General features: G+C 34.9%; 1 protein-coding gene across 8 annotated transcripts in view; it reads right to left on the reverse strand.

Annotated features, from left to right (window-relative positions):
- Window positions 1-15800, reverse strand: part of TANK (TRAF family member associated NFKB activator) — an 87893-nt gene that overhangs the window by 19885 nt on the left and 52208 nt on the right. For all 8 annotated transcript variants that reach the window (XR_011377586.1, XM_070045968.1, XM_070045966.1 and 5 more), the window contains exons 3-4: window positions 12811-12919; window positions 11579-11697 (exon numbers count right to left, since the gene is read on the reverse strand). Coding sequence is in view for 7 of the 8 variants with exons in the window: in XM_070045968.1 (XP_069902069.1) it covers window positions 11579-11697; window positions 12811-12919 (228 nt within the window). In the remaining variant the exon portion in view is untranslated. The remainder of the gene's footprint in view (window positions 1-11578; window positions 11698-12810; window positions 12920-15800) is intronic.

Consider the following 15800-nt stretch of genomic DNA (forward strand, 5'->3'; position numbering starts at 1 on the left):
AAATACAATATTGGGAAAAGTGCTAGCTAGAGATTCTATGGTAAAATGAAGCTAAGTAGTTTTTTTTTTTTTTTTTTCTTTTCGGCCACGTTACGTAGCTTGCGGTATCTTAGTTCCCCAACCAGGATTGAAACTGGGCCCTCAGCAGTGAAAGTCTGGAGTCCTAACCACTGGACCAGCAGGGAATTCCCGCTAAGTAGTTTTCTTACTGTTGATTTTGGATCCTATAATACATTCTTGTGCCTTTAAAAATTACCACGAAGAATACATACTATGCAACATTTCACAAGTCTAGGGTTCTGTGGAATAGCTCAAGAAATGCATCAGGCACCACACCAGCTTTTAACAGCATAATGCAACCCTTTGCATGCACAGGCATCCATTTGGGTCCACCCTGTGTCCCCCACCATGAGACCAATGCAAATATAATGCTCTAGCTGCTTGCTGTTCTATAAATAACAGAGATCTTTTTTACTCTGATCCAGGAGCCTCATGTCTTATTCCACCATCCATGAAGTTATAACTTATTAGCTTGTAGGTAGGGTAAAATCAAACCCCAGACCCTGAAATTCATGGGGTCAACAACTGTCACAGTAGTATTAAATATTATTTGCCTTTTTTTTTTTTTTACTGTGTTGGCATTTATACTGATGATACAAAAGCAATGGTGAGTAAAACTGCTGGTGCCTGAGTATGACCAAGGCCATGTTACCAAACTGTACTCATTGTATTCTTCAATGCCGTATACTCGATCAAAAAGGAAGCCAGTTTCACCTAAGAATATCCTTGATGATGACATAGTAAAAACTATTAACTTTATTGAATTTTGATCCCAAGCTAACATTTTTTAGTATTCTGTGTGACAAAATGTGAAATATACACAAAGGACTTCTATTTCATACTGAAGTACAGGGGGAAAAACACTTGTGCAAGTGTTCGAGCTGCAAGTTGAACTAGTCACTTTTTTAATGGAATGCCATTTTCACTTGAAAGCATGATTATCATGCAAGCTATGGTTATTCAGACATTTTCTCAAAAGCAAATGAAGCTAGCTTCCCACTTTAAGGAAAACAACTGAAAAGATTTGTTGTTTACGAAAAAATTTAAGTTTTCAAGTGCAAATTTTGGAAAACTTCTGTTATAATAATCTTGACAGCTGCCCAGTATAAAGACTTTTCTGATGAGATCAGTGATGATGTTAAATGTGAGTTAAAATATTATATCATGAAATAAGTCAATATTTGGAAGTTGTGCATAGCTCCCTGAACTGGTATTTTCCAAATGACCAATTCATGATGCTACAAAATCATACATAAGTAAAAGACACATTCGAAGTACAAGACAGACCAATGGCTTTTAATGTACCAGAAGAGTTCACTGGTTTCAGCTTTCATACTGCAGCTAACATTAAGAAATTACCACTTGCCAAGTTTTGGTATAGTATCAAAGGAAAATATCTACAATTTCTAAAAAGGTTATTAAAATACTCTTCCCTTTCCCAACTACGTATCTGTGTGAAGCTGGATTTTCTTCATGTAATTCCACCAACCAAACAAACAAAAAAAACCCCCCACAACCCGCCCCCCTCCAAACCACCCACCACAACATATCACAACAGATCAAATGCAAAAAGCATTTCTAACCAAAAAACAAATATCTTTTTTTTTTTTTGGCCACGCCATGCGGCATGTGGGATCTTAGTTTCCTGACCAGGGATCAAAACTTCACCCCCTGCATTGGAAGCGCAGAGTCTTAACCACTGGACCGCCAGGGAAGTATGAAGAAACAAATATCTTTAAAACAGATTTTGAGAACTTTTAGGATGACAGATTATAATATATTAATAAGAGAAACTAGATTGATTTGGAGGGCTAGCCCCAACCTACTGAGGTTGAAAAAACAGCCTTTCAGGCCTTGGTCAAGATAAATCACGGAAGAACAGAATACAGTAACTCTGTTTAGTGGGCTCTGGAGAAGAGTAGAAAAAAGAAAAATGGGAAATGTGAGAAAGGGTACAGAAAGGGGAAATAAGGGGAGAAATACCATATTAGAGCTATTTAAATCTTCTTAGAAGCCAGGGAAGAGGATTTAAAAAGTGATATGCCACTTCTCGTTTTCTTCTCCCCTCAAAAATTATTTCTAGTGTAATAACAAAGCAAAAAATAAAATTATGTATTAAATTAAAAAACAGAGACTCACCAAGATTAACATACAGAAATCTGTTGCATTTCTTTACACTAACAATGAAGTATCAGAAATGGAAAGTAAAAGAACAATCCCTTTTAAAATCCCATCAAGGGGACTTGCCTGGTGGCGCAGTGGTTAAGAATCTGCCTGCCAATGCAGGGGACACGGGTTCAAGCCCTGGTCCAGGAAGATCCCACATGCCATGGGGCAACTAAGCCCGTGTGCCACAATTACTGAGCCTGCGCTCTAGAGCCCACGAGCCACAACTACTGAGCCCGCGTGTCACAACTACTGCAGCCCGTGTGCCTAGAGACTGTGCTCTGCAGCAAAGAGAAGCCACTGAAATAAGAAGCCCACACACCGCAACAAAGAGTAGCCCCTGCTCGCCGCAACTAGAGAAAGCCCGCGCACAGCAACGAAGACCCAACACAGCCAATAAATAAATAAATTTATTAAAAAAAAAATTGCATCCAAAAATAAATAAAATACTTAGAAATAAATCTGAGCAAGGAGGTGAAAAGACTTATAGCTGAGAACTACAAAACACTGATAAAGGACACTGTAGATGATTCAAGGAAATGGAAGGATATTCCATGCTCTTGGATTAGAAAAATTAATATTGTTAAAGTGGCCATACTACTCAAAGCAATCTACAGATTTAATGTGATCCCTATCAAATTACCCACGATATTTTTCACAGAACTAGAACAAACAATCCTAAAATTTATATGGAAACATAAAAGACCCAAAATTGCCAACACTATCCTGAGGAAAAAGACCAAACCTGGAGGTATAACCCTCCCAGACTTCAGACAATACTACAAAGCTACAGTAATTAAAACAGCATGGTATTGGCACAAAAACAGACATATGGAACAGAATAGAGAGCCCATAAATAAACCCACACACTACGGTCAATTTATCTTTGACAAAGGAGGCAAGAATATACAATGGAGAAGAGACAGTTTCTTCAGCAAGTGGTTCTGGGAAAGCTAGATAGAAATCAATGAAGTTAGAGCACACCCTCACACCATACACAAAAATAAACTCAAAATGGCTTAAAGACTTAAATATAAGACATGACACCATAAAACTCCTAGAAGAGAACATAGGTAAAACATTCTCCAACATAAATCATACCAATGTTTTCTTAGGTCAGTCTCCCAAGGAAATAGAAATAAGAGCAAAAATAAACAAATGGGGCCTAATCAAACTTATAAGCTTTTGCAAAGCAAAGGAAAGCATTAAAAAAATGAAAAGACAACCTACAGACTGGGAGAAAATCTTTGCAAATGATGCGACCAACAAGGGCTTAATTTCCAAAATATACGAATAGCTCATACAACTCAGTAACAGAAAAAAAAAAAAAAACCCAATCAAAATATGGGCAGAAGACCTAAATAGACATTTAACCAAAGAAGAGGTAAGATGGCCACCAGGCACATGAAAAGATGCTCAACATTGCTAATTATTAGAGAAATGCAATTCAAAACTACAGTGAGGTACCACCTCAAACTGATAAGAATGGCCATCATTAAAAAGTCTACAAGTAACAAATGCTAGAGAGGGTGTGGAGAAAAGGGAACCCTTTTACACTGTTGGTGGGAATGTAAATTGCTGCAGCCACTACGGAAAACAGTATGGAGGTTACTTAAAAAGCTAAAAGAGAGAGAGATGCCATATGATCCAGCAATCCCACTCCTGGGCATATATCCAGAGAGAACCATAATTCAAAAAGATACATGCACCCCAAAGTTCACTGTGGCACTATTTACAATAGCCAAGACATGGAAGCAACCTAAATGTCCATCAACAGATGAATGGATAAAGAAAATGTGGTACATGTACATAATGGAATATTACTCAGCCATAAAAACAAATGAAATAATGTCATTTGCAGCAACATGGATGGACCTAGAGATTATCATACTAAGTGAAGTAAGTCTGAAAGAGAAAGACAAATACCATATAACATTTATATGTGGAATCTAAAATATGACACAAATGAACTTATTTATGAAACAGACTCACAGACACAGAAAACAAACTTATGGTTACCAAAGGGGAGAGGGGGTGGGGGAGGGATAAATTAGGTATTTGGGAATAACAGATACAAATTACTATATAAAAAATAGATAAATAACAAAGTTCTACTGTATAGGACAGGGAACTATATTCAAAATCCTGTAATAAACCATAATGGAAAAGAACATGAAAAAGAATATGTATATATACCTGAATCACTTTGCTATGCACCAGAAACTAACACAACATTGTAAATCAACAATACTTCAATTAAAAAAAACAAAAACAAAACCAGAGACTCAAAATAGGAAAGAGTTAGGATGAATTAATAATTCAGATTTGGAAACAATTTCTACAACAGAAGCTTCAATGTAAACATTAAAATGATTTGGATATCAATTTTCTTAGAGTTTGTGATATATTTATTATGACACCTTGGGGAAAACTATGAATTTTAATGAATAAACTTGTTGAATAACTTTTTTCCTTCTAATTATTATTCTACCAGAGAGTCTATAAACAAAGACTAATCTCTAGAGAAAAGTAATATAGAAGTGTTACATATAAAAAGAAGGTATATTTGATCCAATCTCTAAAAACAAAACCAGGGGGAATGGGACATTTGCTCTGACCAAGAAGGTAAGTTGCTACATACACACGTTTTCTCCAATCCTCTGTAATCCCCAGGCTAGGCTGTCATGTGTCATTGTATAATGGGCATTTCTATCTAATAAGAGATGATGAAAAGAAAGAATCGAGCCTTAAAGGAATATAAGGATAAATTTTTTTTGTTGTTTTTTACAAAGGTGAGTAATACAAAGGTGAGAACATAAGCAGTCATATTTTTTTTAAAGTTCCTCTCTCAGGAAAGGTACTATGTGTTTTGGTAATGTAAACCATATTTTACCTTGCCAAGGAAATCACTTGATAGTTACATATCTTGACTAATAATATAATTTCTAACTTCTGTTCAAATAATAAAAACATATTTAAAAACAGGTGTTTTTATCATATACCTGTATACGATACTCTATTTTAAAGCATTTACAATGTATATAAAACCAGGTACCTGACAATAAACCTAACCTATAAATAAATATAGTTTAAGAGACTTGCAATAGAGAAAGTATCTAGATGTTGAAAGAAGCTATGGGGGCCTGAAACTCAGATGGCGATCCCCACCTAAGTGGGTGCTGCTCCTGAAGTCCAAAGTATATGAGATATGAACAGTTCATGGATGGAGATGTCATCCAAGACCTAGATTTGTGAGGCTAGGATTTTATAAGCTACAGAAGGCCAGACAGCAGAACAACTTAAAGTTCATACAGTGTCTGCCAAAACTGTCATATATAATAACTGGAGGAATACACCATGGGCAAATGCCTTTCACTGAAGAACCGTCTACAGAATAAAGAAACAAAAATAAAGAATAAGGAAACAAAAAGAAGCACTCTCTCCTCTGAAGTCATGATTATGTAATTTTAAAAAGTTATAGTAAATGAAATTGCTCTTTCAAAACCCTCAGTTTTATTCTTATTTTTTTGCCGTACACGGGCCTCTCACTGTTGTGGCCTCTCCCGTTGCGGAGCACAGGCTCCGGACGCGCAGGTTCAGCGGCTATGGCTCACGGGCCCAGCTGCCCCGTGGCATGTGGGATCTTCCCGGACCAGGGCACGAACCCGTGTCCCCTGCATTGGCAGGCGGACTCTCAACCACTGTGCCACCAGGGAAGCCCCCAAAACCCTCAGTTGTAGCTTTCAGTTTATTTAATGTTCTCCAAAGTAGCCTGGAATAATATGGGTTCTTGCCTAGAGATTATTCTTTTTCTATTAAAATGCTGCACAAAATTTCAGTTTACATATCTATGCACATACTACCACATAAGCAAGTTAAGAATTTGTTTTCTTTCCCCTACTTAAACTAAATGTTGAGTGCCTGATCAAGCCTACCTTCAGCTCACTGGGAATTTTTATTTTTAAATTAAGGTCCTATATGTTTTATCTGTACCATAAAATGATAATTAGGATTTCATTTTGTCAGTAATTAGGACTTCACATTGTCTTTTAATTTGCTTGCTAATTGCTTTGGGTCTCCAAATTTTGTTTCCCCAACCAGATTGTAGCTCCTTAAAGGGGAAAGATCTTACTTTTTTTTTTGGTATTCCTATCAAGGACTAGCAAGACTGGGAAAATAGAAGGAGTTCAATAAATACTTCTTGTCCACTCAGCCATAAAAAGAAATGAAATTGAGTAATTTGTAATGAGGTGGATGGACCTAGAGTCTGTCATACAGAGTGAAGCCAGAAAAAGAAAAACAAATACCACATGCTAACACATATATATGGAATCTAAAAAAACAAACAAACAAAAAATGGTTCTGAAGAACCTAGGGGCAGGACAGGAGTAAAGACGCAGATGTAGAGAATGGACTTGAGGACACGGGGAGCGGGAAAGGTAAGCTGGGACAAAGTGAGAGAGTGGCATGGACTTATATATACTACCAAATGTAAAACAGATAGCTAGTGGGAAGCAGCCGCATAGCACAGGGAGATCAGTTCTGTGTTTTGTGACCACCTAGAGGGGTGGGACAGGGAGGGTGGGAGGGAGGTGCAAGAGGGAGGGGATATGGGGATATATGTATATGCACAGCTGATTCACTTTGTTATAAAGCAGAAACTAACACACCATTGTAAAGCAGTTATACTCCAATAAAGATGTTAAAAAAAAACCCAAAAACTTCTTGTCTAACTGATTGACAAGCGAATTTTTAGACATGAGCTTTCTTCAAACATATCAGAGCTTCTATGTTTACTTGCAATTGACAGGTACAGCACATCCTACTTCCTTAATGTTAGCACTGATGGCAGCTCCACAGCTCCATTACTGTTTTACTATTCTAAACCTATAAAATCTTTCCTGCTCCTCAAAGCTACCATGTATCTGCTGATCTAATCACAATGATAGCTACATTAGAAATTTGCCAACTGTCTAACTGGCATCTTTCAGTAACAACTGCATTCTTTGTATTTTTTTTTTTTTTTTTTTTGCGGTACGCGGGCCTCTCACTGTTGTGGCCTCTCCCATTGCGGAGCGCAGGCTCAGCAACCATGGCTAACGGGCTCAGCCGCTCCGCGGCATGTGGGATCTTCCCGGACCAGGGCACGAACCTGTGTCCCCTGCATCGGCAGGCGGACTCTCAACCACTGTGCCACCAGGGAAGCCCCATTCTTTGTACTTTTAAACTTTTGTTTAAAGCGTATAATTCAGATGAAAAAAGATGTATAAAGAATAAATTATATATAGAAAATCAGAAATAAAGCATAAAAACATCTCTATACACATGAACACATGGTCTCTAAATAATTAAAAGTTCAAATAAACTCATATAATATATACTTTGTATCTCGGATCCTAGAATCTGAAAAAACTTTATAACATTCAATAACGTCTATATTGGTTATTAAATCAGAGGGCAGTTTAGAGTTATTGAATGAATGAGTGAAGAAAATTTACCAACATCACTAAATTCTTTTATGTATTCTACATTTTTGCTCTCTATATTTTCTTGTGTCAAAACACTCTAGGACTTTTGTATAACTTCCACACAAAAAAAGGGATAGAAAGATGACAAAATCTTTTGTCACACCCTACACACCTAGGGTAGCATTTAGTTTGCAACTGAAGTGGTTCCCAGAGCCGTATTATAAAAAAATCTCATTTCCAAGATCATAAAAATGATCCAGGGGAACTCCCTGGCGTTCCAGTGGTTAGGAGTCTGCGCTTCCACTGCAGGGGGGCCTGGGTTCGATCCCTTCTCAGAATTTGTATTTATATTAAAATATAAAATTTGCTAAATAATAACTGCTATCATGACATATGTTACTATGTCTGACAATGGTGTCCTGCAAACAAGATAGTAGTCTTTGCCAAGAATAAGTGTATGCATTTTTGTGTTATTTGATTTCTTACAATTTTTAACTTTTAAAGTAATAACATGCGACAGTTTCTTGGTGCTCTAAAGCACTGCTCAGCTAATCTCCTCTGGAAAGTCTATATTCATATTAGAATTTTTGAAATTATTCTCAAGATAATAAGCTATGATTATTTCTTTCCTCTGAGATGAATAACAATAGGATTCAGGTGAGTCAAATTCATTATTAAATTCTGCCAGGTTCCTTTAACTCTCATCAATATTTATCATATGGTAAATGATGTACTATGCTGCCCCCACGCACACCCTTGATCTTTTGGTACCCTCTTCTGTATACCACAATCAACAATCCCTGTGATGCTTTTATTTTTATTTTTAAAAATATTTATTTATTTAGGCTGTGCTGGGTCTTAGTTGTGGCATGCGGGCTCTTTTAGTTGTGGCATGTGGGATCTAGTTCCCTGATCAGGAATCAAACCCGGGCCCGCTGCATTGGGAGCACGGAGTCTTAACCACTGGACCACCAGGGAAGTCCCCCTGTGATGCTTTTAAATACAGTAGGTCTACAAAATCTTTGATAATCTTTTTTTTTTTTAAAGAAGAACTTATTTTATCTCTGGAGCACTTAGTGACTTGTTTCTAATGAACAGAATAAAGTGGAAGCAAAGGTGTGATTTTAGAGACTAGCTTGTAGAAAGCACTGTGGCTTCCTCCTTGCTCTCTTGGATCTCTTTCTTTGTTACTCTGAGGAAGATAGCTGGCACACTGTGATGAGAGGCCCATGTGGTGAGGTATCTTGCCAACAGCCATCTTGGAGTAAGCCATCTTGGAAGTGGATCCTCCAACCACCGTTAAGCTTTCAGGTGACTGGAAGCCCTTGGCCACATTCTGACTTCAATCACATAAGATCCTGAATCAGAACTACCCAGCTAAGTCACTTCTGAATTTCTGACCCACAAAAAGTGATTAATAAATAGTTGTTGCTATATATTGGGGTAAATTTGGGGTACTTTGTTTTGTTTTTTTGTTTTTGCGGTATGCGGGCCTCTCACTGTTGTGGCCTCTCCCGTTGCGGAGCACAGGCTCCGGACGCGCAGGCTCAGCAGCCATGGCTCACGGGCCTAGCCGCTCTGCGGCATGTGGGATCTTCCCGGACCGGGGCACGAACCCGTTTCCCCTGCATCGGCAGGCGGACTCTCAGCTACTGCACCACCAGGGAAGCCCAGTACTTTGTTATATGATAGATAATACAATGAATCCTATCTCAACAAGAAATACTGTACAAACTACAGTGGTGTACAAGAGGTGAAACTCAAGTTTTCCATTAAACTGAGTACTTCTCCTCTAATGTCACTAAACTACAAGCAGAATACTAAGGGTCATCCAATGACACAGGTTCTGCGACCTTGACTTTTTTATGTCCTTTTAGAAATCAAAGGACTCTTGCATGCTCTTTGTGTAGGATTTCTATGAACAGACTAAACTATACGTTTCATGTTTCTCAAGTACAATTTTCTAAAAGGTCCTCTTTTCCCTCAACATATTCCTTTCTCCTCCACTCTATGTGTCTCATTTTCCAAGGCAGCCATAGTTGCCATTTGCCATAATGTCTGGGGGTCTTTCCCTTTTCAAATAACCTATCCAAGTCCCAAACAAGGTAAACAGTCCTCAAACTACCCACCAAATAGGAGGAGGAAAGGACTGTGAGTGGTTAGCAGTAGCCTCCTTCTGTTGTTGGTTCAAAACGTTTCTATTAACTCACTAATTCATTACAGAGGCTAGGCCAACTGATTGGGAATGTAATTTCTAAAATCAGTTAAGTTTTTCATGACACAGAGAACTATATTCAGTATGATAAACCATAATGGAAAAGAATATATATATATGTATAACTGAGTCACTTTGCTGTACAGCAGAAATTAACATAATGTTGTAAATTAACTATACTTCAGTAAAAAAAATAAAATCAATTCGTTTTTGAGAAGGCTAATAAAAGCATATTGAAAACAGAAAATTGTGCCATTATCTTAGCCATTTCTGCATACTACCTTCTAGGTTTTGTCTTGTGTATACATGCATACTTTGACAAAATTGCAAGCAACCAATATGGAATTTTTTCATTTTGGAAAAACCTTAATGATATCCATGCCAATCAAACTCCTTCAGGAAAGGATTTCAATTGTATTACCTAAAAGTGTATTTAATTATAACTTAATTAGCTCAGATCAACATATATGCCAATGGAAAAGATTTTAATTTCAATTGGCCAGTATTTTTCTAAATTAGGACTAATTTTTGTAACGCATATATAGCCAGCTCTTAAATACTCAATAAATCCAATTTATCCATTCTTTTAGAATATATTTCTTCCCTTTAATCCTTTATATGTTTAGTGCTCATTAGCACTTTGGCTCTAGATACATAAAGGAAGATTAGAAAACTGAAATATAAAACTGCTAATTTTTATTATAATACAAAAAGATTGAGTTGATGAGCTATTCAAAGAGTTAAATACGTAGCTGTCAAATAAATCTTTCCCCTGTTAGTAAAGATAATTAAGAGAACTCACTGAATTTAGATTTATTTCCTACTTGGAGCTTTATATTTTTCCCTCTTGTGGTCTGTCAACAAATAAGGTTATAATTGATGCAACATTATTAATTTTTTGGAAATAAGCTACCTTTGACATCATTTCTGTTACTTACACTTAATTTCAGCCCAGCTGTTCAGATATATATATATTTGAGACATAAAGACATCTTACAAAATTAAAACAAACATAATTTAAAAAAGAAATCTGTTTGAAGGTTCTCTTTGAACACTAACTGACAAACTCTAAAACTTTCATAATAACAAATTATCCAAATTCAAAATAAACTAAATTATTAATATATCTTAGAGCCTTTCACATTATCCCCTTTGTTCTAATCAAGACTGCTACTTTCAAAAATACTTTCTATGTACTTGAACTGCAGATATTTTATTATTTTCAGAGAAATGTTATAATTGGAATAAATATAAGAATTTTGACTAAAAATTGATGATAAATCATGACATTTAGAAGTCTCTGAAACAGGAAAATGGTCTGCAAATATTATTTACTTAAGCACTAAATTTATGTCAGCATTTTATAGTAGTTCAATGATTTTAAAATGTACTATAACAGGCTCTATCACAAAATTGTATTCTAAAACTCAGAATCACTGTTTCTGAATTTTGTCTTTTGCAAAATAAACCTGAACATGTTCCAGTGGCACAGTTTCTTGTGTTTACTAGCAGTTTTAGATAAACGGAAATTGGAGTGGGGGTGAAGAGAGCTGAATGATTCTCCACCATTCCTGCCCATCCCAAATGTGACAGAATACTGACTAAATAATTCAAGAAGCCCGATTTCTCATTTATTTCCTTTAGGGAATAAACTGGCAGCGCAGTCTACCTTTGATTCTTTTTCTTTTGGTATTCGTGATTTTACGTTATCATGTGGCTGATCCAGAGTGAAATTATTCCTCCTTGCTTCACTGTCTTCAAGCAGGGGAACACAGCCATAACTGTTATCTGTAAGACAAAAACCTCTTAGACATAAGTGGGAAATCCTTGTTTTTGGTACCACCTGGAAAAGTAAAAAGAATACAAACCCAAATCCCTAATTTTAAAGAGTAGAGATTTTAAACTATGAATTTAAAAAATTCTTTAGATAATAGCTACTTTGACAATTTGCCCATTTAGATTTTGGCATATTTGATTCATATTTTTTTACTTTCATTCCCACTAAACGCACAAAACCCCTACTCTTCCAATATCAGTAGTATATAAAATATGTAGAATTTAGAAAACTAGAAGTATGTTCTTTGTATCTTATCATCAGCAATGTAATTAAACTTTTATTTAAGTCATATTTTCAGGTATGCATTTCTTGTTTATGATAATTATTTGCATAATACTCTATGCTTATTATTAAAAAATGAGAAAATGCAGACATGCTGAAAAGAATAAAAAAAATAAAAGCTACCCACAGTTTTTATTATCTGTGAATTATTCCTATTAACATTTTGGTTTATATTTTATCAGAATTTTTCTTTTCCAATACATATAAATTCACAAAAGAATCTTTTTTTTTGCATAGATAAAATTACATTTATTTTTTATCTTGCTTTGCTCAGTTTGCCATATGTCATGAATATGTCTCATGTTTGTAACTGAACACCTATTATCACTTTTCTTGGCTACATAGCTGTTCACTACACAAATGACTGTAATTTAACTGTTGAACATTTATTTCTAGTTTTCCATTATTAGAAATTATACTGTGATGAGCATCCTTGCATATATACCTTGAGTACTTAAAGAAATATCTTCTTATGATATATTCTTAGGACTTGAATTTTTGGTTTAAAAGGCACAGACATTTTAAAAGCTTTTGCTATTTATTGACAAATTGTCTTCTAGGAAGTTTTATCAACTTAAGAGTTCCACCAGATAATATATGTGAATGTCCATTTTCCCATTTCCTGCAACTGTTCATTTCTTAAATAAATGTAACTGTACCACAGTTATTAAAATATCAGAACTACTGTAAAACAATGGAGAAATAAAATAGAAAAACTTAACTTCCATCTTTCTTTTCTCCCAGAGGTTTAAGAAATAAATAAAAATTTAACATGAACATACCTCGACTGGAATTCACAAGAAGTAACTGTGATTTTAGCTTGTCAATAATAGTTTGTTGAAGTGACAGCTGTTCCTGTTGCTCACGTATTCTCTGCTCATAGTTCTCAGTCTGCTGACATAAAAACCAGTTAGCCTGATATTTACTGACAGACATGTACATACATTTACTGCCCCTTAATAATTACATATAGATATGAGTTACCCATATTGCCATTTCCCAGGTACTGGAGCATTTATTTATGAGCTAAAAATAGGATCCAATAATGCATTTATAATCATTACACATAAGTGATTTAAAATGCTTTAAACACTGTAAAATTTTAAAAATCTTCTTAAAGAAATTTCAGTTAGGAGTTCAACGTATAGTTTCTTGGATAAAAATTATAATTTAGAATTTAATCCTTAATAATAACAAAAAAAGCATGAATGACAAAATGGATATTAAAGTTATTCTATAAAAATACCCACTAACTTTAAAAAGTGAAGATTTCATGTCTTTTAAATAAACACACTTTTGAATTTACTTTTAGAGTACAAAAACACAAAGGAAGTAGCTATAGCTAAAACACTATGAAAATCAAAGGGACATGTACAAATTATAAAATATATTGATCAGAAACTTCTAAGATTAAGTTTTAAGAAGTCAAGAGAACACATGGTTAATCTCTAGTGGATATCTTAAATACCACAATTTCCCTTATATTTTTAATCCATTCACCTTACTATTTCATTACAGTGGCTGTGAGAATTAAGCAATGAAAGAAGAACAGGAGTTTGCATTAGAGAATACAAATGTTGCAAACCCGAAATTTGAAAACGTTCCATTACAATTATCAAATTAACACGAAGTCTGAAAAATATATGACCAAAGAATAATAGAGAATTCTTTAACAATTTCTATCACTAGAAGAACATATAAATGACTAAATTGTAAATTCCTTGAAATATGAAATGGGGTTCTAATAATCTTGGACTGTCCTTCAATAGATACTAAATATACTATTTTGAATTGATACTTAATCAAAGTTCAAAATTAATGAAGCTCTATTATTTTCAGAGATCTATAAACCTAAAGTTCTTTATATACACAGCTGTTCCTAGATTCCCAAAGTAAATTAGCTTAAGAAATGAAAGCAAAATACCACATTTTCCCAAATAAAAGGTGAAATTTTATAAGTATTACACTTCACACATGAGTAACTGACAAAGCTGGTAAATAACCCAACTGGTGTGTTGTCTTTGCATGTTGCCTGAGGGTGGTATCATATAACTTGATACTCCCATAGAACTCTGCAAAGTAACTTACACATAGGAGGAATTCAGTACATGCTTATTGAAAAAATAAAAGAAGTAAAGAATCCAATTAAAAGAAAATCCAAGTAAATTTTATTATAATGAATAAAAGAATGAGTCTTTTGAATCTGTCTGAACCATATGTCCTATGACTAGGAGTCTGAGAACAGAACCTTGGATACCAAATTCCAGTCGAGGGCCAGGCTTCCCCAAATAAGACTTCTTATTCCTACATAAACTTACATCCAAGCCCCTAGGAAGAGTGGGTAGGTTGACTGTAAGAAGGGTTTCAACCTCTAATGCAAATTCTGTAATACTTTAAATTTACCTGGCTACACAGAGCCACCAGGGCTGAGGAATCAGCAAACACGCTGATATTACAGTCTGTACTACCTACTTCTGTGTATTTAGAACTTTCTCTAAAGAACTCAAAGCTTTTCATAAATATCAACGAAAAATTACCCATTCTTTCACTATTCTTTGAGAGCTATATATATTCTACTATCCAGCATTAAGTAACCAGTACAAAAAACTTAGTAAGTTAGAGACGGGCCCAGAATAAATGTATAAGTAATTCAAGCCTCAGTCCATTCTCCATGTACTATATATTTTCCCCCAACCTTAATGAAAAAACAAATGACTTGTATTTTCTTTTGGAACCAACTCAGAAAACCTCTGCCAGGTAATTTTCATCTTCTAGTTTCTGGCTTAAAAATATACTTTAGCACATCTGCATATAACATATTACAATAAATGAATAATGCTGAAAATGTTTTCATTAGCTGGAAAAAAAATCTATAGATCAACAATAATTTCAAGTTGAAGTTTCGAACTATTTCTTAAACAACTTAACAAAGTACTTTATAAACTTAAGCAAATTCTGTAATAATTTAAAAACCAATACTCTGGAAGTATAGCAGGGGAAATAGAACAGCAATGACCCATGTTCTTTTACTGTTCTTTCCACATACTTACATTATATCAATTACAGTAGTCTAGCCTAAATGTTTATATGTATGATTTCCCTTTAGACTATGACCTCCTCAAGGGCAGAGACTATTTTCTCCTGAGTACCCCATCTCCAGAGTACAGCAGAGTACCTAGCACACACTGAGATGCTCAATAAATATTAGTCGAATAAATAAACTAAGTTTTATAAGGAAATATAAGAGAAATAGATATGCCTTCAGAAGTAACCTGAAGGAATGGAGATAAGGTTTTGCTTACATTTCTATAAGGAAAATAGGAAAAATAGAGACAGTAGGTCAGTAGGTAAATAAGACAAAAGGAAATTAAGTTTCAGAAGATGGATGCAAAAAAAATAGGCCATGTCTGAAGATTTTCTTTTTCTGGAAAGAAAGGGAAGCTTATACTATCAGAAAAAAATGTACTAATTTGAGAAGAGAAAATACATATTTAGAAAATAGTATAAAGCTTCTGACCACAAGGCTATGAGAGGGGAAGTCCAGAAGAGGATACTGTATCAAACTGGGAAATAACCAGCAGAATTCAGTTTACTTGCTATGTTTGGAAACTAACAGGAACAAGAAGTTTGGTTTTTTTTTCTTTTTAGTAAATGCTTTTGTTCACTGAACAGATGTTAACAAACTTACTATCTGAAAAGTCTTTTTAAAAGGTCAGATAATTGTTGCACTGTCACAGTATTTTTTTTTAAAAAACAGTACAATTAAAAAGCA

The sequence above is a fragment of the Globicephala melas genome, chromosome 7, assembly GCF_963455315.2.
Source record: "Globicephala melas chromosome 7, mGloMel1.2, whole genome shotgun sequence".
Taxonomy (NCBI): Eukaryota; Metazoa; Chordata; class Mammalia; order Artiodactyla; family Delphinidae; genus Globicephala; species Globicephala melas.